Source organism: Phoca vitulina, unplaced genomic scaffold (assembly GCF_004348235.1).
Source record: "Phoca vitulina isolate PV1807 unplaced genomic scaffold, GSC_HSeal_1.0 scaffold2, whole genome shotgun sequence".
Classification (NCBI taxonomy): Eukaryota; Metazoa; Chordata; class Mammalia; order Carnivora; family Phocidae; genus Phoca; species Phoca vitulina.
Genome location: NW_022589705.1, coordinates 58,989,650 through 58,998,475, shown reverse-complemented (window position 1 = coordinate 58,998,475; position 8,826 = coordinate 58,989,650). Strand labels below are relative to the sequence as shown.

General features: G+C 55.6%; 1 protein-coding gene across 1 annotated transcript; it reads left to right on the top strand.

The window, feature by feature from the left end:
* Positions 1-8,161, top strand: DMRTB1 (DMRT like family B with proline rich C-terminal 1). The gene is made up of 4 exons (XM_032414469.1): positions 1-580; positions 2,186-2,391; positions 5,704-5,908; positions 7,112-8,161. Exons 1-4 carry the CDS (start codon positions 1-3, stop codon positions 7,198-7,200), a joined length of 1,080 nt encoding a protein of 359 aa, XP_032270360.1. The 3' UTR covers positions 7,201-8,161.
* Positions 8,162-8,826: the final 665 nt, after the last annotated feature.

The window sequence follows — 8,826 nt, the reverse complement described above, 5'->3', positions numbered from 1 at the left end:
ATGAAGGCAGACCCTGCCAAGCTGGCCGACAAGATGCTGCGTACCCCCAAGTGCTCGCGGTGCCGGAACCATGGTTTCCTGGTGCCGGTCAAGGGCCACGCGGGCAAGTGCCGCTGGAAGCAGTGCACCTGCGAGAAGTGCTCCCTGATCACCGAGCGCCAGAAGATTATGGCAGCGCAGAAGGTGCTCAAGAAGCAGGCTTCCGAGGAGGAGCCGGAGATGGCCCTTGGCGCGCACCGGCCGGAGCTGTTGTCTGGGGCTGCGGCCGCCGCCCCGGGCTCAAGCCTCCGCCAGCTGTTTCCGCTGGCAGTTTCGGGAGACCGGGAGGTAGGCCCGGAGTGCCGCGTGGCCGCGGGCTTCCCGGAGAGGCCCCCGCGGGGCCCGAGCCCGGGCCCGAGTGCCTTCCAGCCAGTTCTGGGCGGCCGCGGCCACGTGGGGCTGAGCGAACGAGCCACTGTAGCCGTGCCCAGTTCCGTGGGGCTCCAGTTCGGGGCGGAGGCCGCAGGCAAGGGCTACTCCGGCCGCTTGGAGCTGCGCAGGCCTCTGCGGCCCGTGCCCAGCCCGCCGTTCGCCGACTTCGGTAAGATTCCCGGGCCCCGCGTGGCCTCGCCCCGCCTGGGATGCCTCTCCGGGTTGCAGCCTCCCCGTGCCCCACGCTGGCGGCCCAGGCCACCCGGGATCGTACCGGGATGGGCCCTTGGGGTGGGGGTGGGTAAATGCTTTCAGAGGTACTCTTGCTGTGGAAAACTGTTCTCTAAATAGAGATTTGGGTTGGAGGCCATTTTGCAAAAAGGTAAAAAGAGAGCTAGAAAGGAATGGGTGATTCTGACGGCTTTTAACATTTAGCTTCTTGCCTTTCTCTCTTGGGAGAAAGAAAATGGCCCCCAATCCCCTTAGCTGTGGCTTCTTCAGGAAGACGCCCTAGCGAGATGGGCCCTACTGCACTTGCGCACTTCTTCCCGCCCTTTTCTTGGGCTGGTGGCGCCGTCTTCAAGACGCCCCTGTGGGCGGGCGTACGCAATGATGACTGCGCCTGCGCACTCTTCGCTTTCCAGCCGCTGGAGGCTCCTCCCAGCCAACTTCCTTTGGAAGGGCCCTGGCGCAATGCGCCTGCACACCCATTTCCGCCCTTTAGCGAGGAGTGGGAATGAGACAGTTCTCTGTGCCCCACTGGAGAACAGTTGGTCTCTTGATATTACCTCTTTTTCCACCGCTCCCACCATATGCATAAGTTACATGGTTCCTTATGTTTTGGTGGTTTTCAGTATTAAAAGTACAGTTTCAAGTCATATACAGATTTGAGGCTCTTTTTGGGTGCAGACACATGTTTTTTTTTTTGTTTTTTTTTTTTTTTTTTTTTGGTTTTCTCTAGGGCACTGTGGTAGAAGGAGCACAGGAGGCCGGGAGACTGCTCAGTCACCTTAGGCAAGCTCCTTCCTTCTGTGGCAGTCTCTCCCCTCTATGCTAAGGGGATTGGCCTGGATGTTCTCTGAAGGCCATTTCTGCCTTCTGGGACATTCTAGGAAAATTTAGATCCCCAGGAAACTAGAGGGGGAAGGCAGACCTGAAACAGCAATTCTAGAAGATACCTTTCCATGGACACAGGGCCTTTCTCTGTTCCATCTCAACAGGGACTGAGTACTTAACTGTGCCCAACACTAGTGACGAAGAACCAAAGGGGGAAAAGTCACTTTTGTTGCCTTCAAGGATCTTGTCCTTGTGGGAGGGACAGCGCTGATCAAGGAATCACGCAAATCAATGTATAGAGTTCTGATAACTGATGGTTTAGTTGTGGTTGAGGGAAGAGTAGGAGCTGAGTACTGAGGACTCACTGAGGCACAGTGGGGTTGGGGGGAAAAGCCTTCTAAACTGAGGGAACAGCATCTGCAAAGGCCTTGAGGTTGATGAGAAAGGAGAAACTGCTAGGTTATAGTGTGTGAGGAGGCTGGAGTGGAGGCAAGAACCAGCCCTCATGAGGCTTTATGGCTGTGCCAAGGACTTTTTCTAAGAGCAGTGGGACATGGCTGAAGGGCTTAAAAAGCAGGGAGGATCAAAAGCATAATGGACGTGGGAGTTCTTTGTAAGTGGCTTTGAGTGTTGTGCTGCTACCTTTGTACAGTGATGTGATGCTCTTTTCTCTAGCTCTGTGTGTTTTTAACATTTCCTTCATTGCTTACCTTTTCAGGGCTCTCTCTGAGCATTAGCTCAGATTGTGTGGTGGGGTCCGAGTACCTGGAGAGAGAGCCTTCCAAGCTGTACCCCAGCTGCTCCAACATGCATTCCTACTGCCCATTCCCACTGGGCTACCAGGATGGATCCCCCACTCCGGGGATCCCCCTGCAGCGGGACTTCCGGCATGTGTCCTGCAGCCACTTCCATGGAGGAGCCTTGGTAAGTCCCATCTCCATTCCTTTCCCGGTTCCTCCTTATCCCAGATGCCCTATTGCTCTTATGGATCCTCAGTCCCAGGAAGCGAACCGATGGGCCAGTCTGTGCCAGGCCCTGAGCACTGGCAGGATGGACACAACATTGACCGTGTGCAGTGCTCACCTCTCGGAGTGCACACATGTAGGCAGGTCCATTTGCGTGTAAATGGCTTGGCCTGGCTGTCTGGGCTGTGGCATGTGCTTTTCAGAGCTGCAGGATCAGGCAAGAAGGAATGCAGACATAGCTTGGAAAAGCCTGGGGGACAGCCGCACGGTATCACTGACTGAGTGAGTGACCGTTAGCCTGGACTCACTGCATGCTGGGGCCGGAAGTGTGCTTCATTTTGCTGGGCACCAGGAAAGAACTCTCACTGTCCTGGCACCACACTGTTGAGGGCAGAGCCAGGAGCAGACGGTAGGTCCCCTGCCCAAAGGTATGGGCCACTTGAGACTTCAGGCACCTTTCAGGAGGAATTGAAGCTTAATCATGAAGAATAGGGAAACCTTCCCCAAACACCTGTCACCTCAGGGAATATTTGTTGAAAGAATGGATGAGGTTTAATCTTTTTGTAAGATCAGTGGTCCTTTACTAACTGCTGTGCTCTTTAAGCCTGGAATTTTGAATACTGAGTAGTCAGGCCATCTCTGTTGTGTGAGGTACAAGTCGGGGTGAACAGGTTTTGTGGCCTTGGTTACCAGCTTCTTCCAGACCAGACCTCTTGGCAACCCTGAGGCCAGTCAGGACTGCAGGATAGTCAGAGGCCTGGGTAACTAGTCCTGACTTGGCCCCATTGGGCTGGACCTGTGGGGCAGGTCGGTTCTAATGTAGCTCACGTTCACGGAAACGTAGACCACCATTACCTTTCCTCCCTCTCTCAGAGCGGAAAGCCTAACCTGGGTGTTAGAGAGATGTTTCTCTTGCGGGGAGGGTAGAAAAGAGTGAGGACAGAGCAGGCTTCCTTGTTTAATGTGGAAAGTGATTGAAAAGAAAGAGGAACACTGGACATTTACATACCGGCCGAGAGTCTTAGCTGCAGAGCGGAGCCAGTGAGATGCCCTCCCAGATGTGTCCACACAGGTCAGGCACACAGGGCGCTGGGTCCCCACTCCGGCTGCAGCCCCAGCGGGATCTCTTCTGTCTGTTTTAGACATTGTAAAGTTTTACATAAGTCATTTTCCATTGATTCAAGGGAAAGAGTTTGAAAACCACTGGTCTTGATAATTTCCAGGGTTGCCTACTGACCCTTATGGGAGCCTTCAGGGTACGCTGTATTACCCCACTATAGAGTAGAGGAAGAAGACTCCGAGAAGTTAGGTATTCGTTTATGGTCACAAAACTGGGGAGGGAGGGCCTGGTATTCAGATTACGTAGCTGGTCAGTAACAGCATTCACCCCAAGTCTGGGCCCCTGGCACTCACTTTCTCCTTCCCAAGGTATGTCTGTCATGCAGAGACAGAGCAGACATGGCCCTTGACTCTCACCAGCACCCCCGCCACACCTGAACTCTGTGGGTGCTGGCCACCCCATTGCAGCCCAAGGAGAGCACAGTGCCTCCAGGCTTCACACAAAGAGGGGGCTCTGGCCAAGTGGAGCACGCACCCACCGTCTGCTCACACAGAAGCTCGGATGGAGCCTGGCGTCCAGGGTAGAGCTCTGATTGACAGGCTTGCCAGACGGCCTTTGTTAAGAGTGTGATCTCAGTTGGTTTATCGGGGCCTGAGCTGCCACCACAGGCCCCAGGCAGGAGCTGTGATCCAGGGAGAGACTTGGCTGAGCAGCTTGGAATTAAAGCCCTAATAATCCCCCTTCCTACCCCCTTCACGTCTGGAGAGAGGATCAGGCATTTATTTCTGATACTGTTTCAAACCCGAGAGCCTATGAATTGCTTTCATCCTTGTCCTGCTGCCCCCTGCCTGGGCTCTGAGATACTCCCCAGAGATGTCTTCAGCCTTGTCTTCCTGTGTCCCTGTCCCATTTGCTGCTTCTTCACTTCCTCTGTTGTCTTCCCATAAAACAGCACAAGCTCAGGGCTGGACAGACCTGGGATCCAGTCCTGCCTCCACTGTTTACTAGCCAAATGGCCTGGGGAAGCCATCTAACCTCTGAGGGTCTGACTCAGGTTCTCACTCTGGCAGTAGGGGAACGAGTACCTATCTCATAGGGCCATTGACGGATTGAAGAAGCTGTAATGCCTGGAAAGTGCCTGGCACAGGGCCTGGCACGTAGTAGATACTTGAAGGTGGGCTTTCTTCTCTTCCTTGTTAGGAAATGCTGGGTTAATCTAAAGAGATTTTTGCAGACTGCCTCAAGGCTTTAATGTGCTCATGTGTGACTCACCGATGTGGGGGCAGTGCGTGGGGTTTCTCAAACTCCTTTGTCAAAGAACACTTTTAAGAGCACATAAAATATCTTACAGGACACTAGCGTTCTCCAGAACACAGCTTGTAAAGTGCTCTGAAGTTTCTGGATGCAGAAGTAAATAAGAGGAACTACATCTGAAATTCATTATGATTTTTTATTGCTTTCACGTCTTTGTCTGTTCAGTGCTAAGCTTGTGTAGTCCTCCCTCCAGACGCCCCCATTCCAGCCTTAGCGACCCGTGGCACAAGCGTGGCTTCCATGTTCGGAAGAAGGGGCAGCCACACAGAGGGCTGCCCGCCAGAGTCGCTTTGCTGGGGTCCCCAGCTGCCCTTGCCTCAGGAACGGCTGCACTGCACCCAGCTCTTCTGTGGTGTTGGAATAGGGCCTCCAAAGGCCCCCCGACTCTATAGAGTCTAAGTCCTTAGCTGTATCAGGAAAAGGGACCACGGGGGGTTGGGATGCATTCGGACCCTTCCCCAGCACGGAGCGGTAGAGTCTGACAGACGGATCCAGTTCTGCCTCCGCTGCTTACCAGCCCTGTGGCACTGGGCCCGAAGCTGCCCCTCATGGACTCTGTGTGCCATCATTATCACAAGGAGGGTACTAGAACCTCCCTCCTGGGGTCATGAGGGTGGAAGGAGGTCCCAGATCTGTGCATATACAAAAGGTCTCAGTGTGACTGTGTGGCTGTTCCCCAGGCTCACCTGAGATGTGTCTGAATTTCTTCTTGCCTCCAGTCATTTGGGGGGTATTGGCCAAACACCCTGTCCCAAGTGCTCTGTCCCCAGGTGTGGGGGCCACAGTGGTGAATCTACCCCTTGGGGAGCCCCCCATTGAGGAGCCTGAGACCCATTTGCCCAGGCTGTCTGGCTAACCCTCTCCCTTTCTGGCTTGTGGGCTGCGTGTGCCCCGCAGGTGCCCGAGCCGGTGGGAGACTTCCAGCCCAGCTACTACCCGCCGCCGCCGCCACCGCCGCCGCCGCCGCCACCAGCCCCGCAGCCTCAGTTCCTCCCGCCGGGCTTCCTGTCTGCGCTCCACTTCCTGCCGCCGCTGCCGCCGCCCCCGCCGCCGGCCTCCTTCTCTCTCGCTGTCCCGTCTGATACGGACAAGGAGACCGCTGGTAAGTGGGGCTCCCGTCCGTCAGCTTCTGGGGAGCCAGGAAGACTTTCTGGAGGCAGGGGGCCTAATCTGAAGTGAGAGAAGGGCCGCACTGGGCCCCGGGATGAGCTCTTGCCCTAAACCCCTCCCTTTATTCCATATGCAAGCATCTGAGAGAGGGGGTCCTCAGTCTCAGGTGCGAAAACCAGTGGAACCCAGAGAGGGTCTCGCATATGTAAATGGCAGATGGCAGCGCGCGGGTTTCCACAGAACCCGTCTGGCTCCGGCTGCGATGCTAATTCCCTGCCCTTACCAGCGCCTGCAGGCGGAGGTGCGGCGGGGGTGGCGCGGGCCGGAGACCCAAGGGGCCAGGCTTCTCTGGCTCGGCTGGGCCTCTCCGGCCAGGCAAGGAGCAGCAGCTGGAGCTGGGCTGGGGCCGCCAGGGATGGCCCTCTGCCCCGGGCCGCTCTGTGGAGAGTCAGACCGGGAGCTAGGCCCGTCTTCTCGTCTGTAAAGTGGGACCTGTCGCAGAGTTCCTGTGACAGTCCACGCACGTTTCGGATGTAAAAATGCTTTCGGTTTCCTTTTGAGGGCTCTTGCAGCTTTAAAGGTTCTAGGATTTTTTTCCCTTTCAGTCCTTCCGTGAGGCTCCTCAGGGAAAGGAAGCGAGGCCTACTGCACACTTGCTGTGTGTGAGACGCCTGGGTGCACAGGCCGGAGAGATTGTATGTGGCTTGAAGCACGCGGGCCACGGAGCCAGACGGCCTGGGTGTCCCGACTCCAGCACTTAGCGGCTGTGGGACCCGCGGCAAGTCCATGCGCTCCTTGTGCCTCAGCTTCACCTTCTGCCAAAGTGGACCGATGGTGCCTACCTCAGGAGGGGATTCTGGGGACCTGACCCCGGGGAGGGCGTTAGCGTTCGTTCTTATTTCCTGTCATCCCCTTGCTGACGTGATGTTGTGAGGCAGAAAGACGCTGAGGTTCAGAGCTGCAGGGTAGCTTGCTTCTCGCCACCAGCTGGCGACAGGCAGAGCTCGAGGGTGAGCTGGAGTCTGTGTCACGGGGCCGTGGCTGCGTGGCCAGCGTCCGGACACCTAGCAAAGGAACGGCAAAGGTGTTCTCCGCTGGGGCTGGGGATGGTGAGACTGCCTTACAGAAAGTCTACCTCTGAAAGTAGGTCATTCCCCTCTTTGTAAATCCAGCCCCTCCTCTTTGTCCTTCACAGACGACCAGGACCAGGACCAGGACGCGGAGGGGCCCGAGGCGCCACCCCGTGAGCCCAGCCAGCCGCCCTCCCAGGAGCCGTCTGACTAGGCCCGGGCACTGGGGCCAGTGGGCTGGGGGCGTGGGGGTGTAACAGCAATGATGTTCTTGTCCGCATTCGGCCATGTGTAGGGAGGAAGGATAGTGGTAGGTATAAGATGGCAGTTAATTTCCATTTTAAGACAGGAGGGAGGAGGGTGATTTCTAAAGTTCTCTCAATCCTGAGATGTGGGATTGACCAGGAGCGTGGAGGATGGTTAGCAGGGGAGGGCCAGGGCTCTGAGGATTGCGAGGCTGGTGGAAGCTCACATTTAGGAATGAATTTAACCGAGTCTGGGTTGTGTGGCTGTTAAACTCACTCCCAGGTGCGCTCTTTGATTTCCTCAGGCCCCGCTCTAGCACAGGAGGCCCCATCTAGTTCAGCCTCCTGCTTCTGCCTCTGTCTGGTCCCAGCTGGGGGCAGCACGGACACCAAGCGCCCCCGCACATCTGGGTGGCTGGTGTGGGCAGCGGGGCCCCGGGCGCTGACAGCCGGTTCTGCAGCGTCCCTCCCTGCTGCCCTGTCCTGCGAGGGCTGCCTGGCCACTGCCCCTTGCCCCTTCTCCACGGGGCTTCACTAAGCATTCTGACCGCTGAGCCTGCTTCATCTCCCCTCCATAAAGTTTAAGCCACTATAGGCATCATTTCTGGTTAAAAAAAATCTATTAAAGTTTGACTATTTGATATTTTTATAGTGATTGCCAACTTTAAAAAGTAGGCTGTTCATAAGCACTGATGCTGTTCTCGGAGAGTAGAATGGTGCTTCTAAATCACCTCTGTATCCGTTTCTTCTCTGGGGACAGTAGACTGTTGAAATAAAATAAGCAGTAGAAATTGTCGTGGAAGGTTTATTCTCTCTTTAAATCCTTGTGGGAGGATGATGTTGGGTAAGGGGTCGGGTCTGGGTCTGGCAGGTCCCTCCCTAACCTACCTCCCCTCTCCCTTTGCCTCTGTTAGCCAGCGAGAGGCTTGGGCCAGGCTACTAGATTTCTGACTATCATTATTGGTATTATCACCATTTTTTTTAAGCAGTGGAGACCTTTTGAGCAAATCTGATGCAGACCCAAAATATAAAGATTTCTTTTAGTTTCCCTCACCCAGCTGTGGGGGTGGCAGAGAAGACCTTCTGGAGAAGTTGGGGTCTCAACTCCATCTTGAAGGTGAAAGTAGGCACTCCCAGTAGGGGGTTGCACAGAGTAGGGGACTAGAGTGAAGGATTCTGGGTGGGAGACCGTGTCTTGTTCTCTGTCCAGGGAAGGACTGGAGTCAAGAAAACAGGCTGCCCTGCTTCCTGCCTGGCCTATAGGCAGGGGTGTCCCAGCACCCTTATAGGACAGGTGGCAGGACAATCGCTGAGAAGTGATGCTTGGCTGTTCTCCCAGCGTCAGTGCGGTGGCTGGGCCTGGGCCTGCTCTGTTGGAAGGCACTGGAGCAGGATACAGTCCTAGGAATGTTCCAGTTACTGCTTTACAGACGATTCTTTCAGTGGGGCCGACCTAAGTATGCCAAGGCCTGTAGGTCAGCATTGGCTTCAGTCTGGACCAGATGATGTGATTTTGGACTAGCCTGGTTTTGAGGCTGAAGCTCCTCCCACCCCAGCCCTCCCCTCACAACAGTGCTGGTCCTGCCCCTAGGTTC

Excerpts from the sequence above, each read along its gene's own strand:
- DMRTB1 (XM_032414469.1), top strand. The coding sequence starts at position 1 with ATGAAGGCAGACCCTGCCAAGCTGGCCGACAAGATGCTGCGTACCCCC. Across the intron at positions 581-2,185 it reads CCCGCCGTTCGCCGACTTCG|GGCTCTCTCTGAGCATTAGC; the intron begins GTAAGATTCCCG and ends TTACCTTTTCAG. Across the intron at positions 5,909-7,111 it reads TACGGACAAGGAGACCGCTG|ACGACCAGGACCAGGACCAG; the intron begins GTAAGTGGGGCT and ends TGTCCTTCACAG.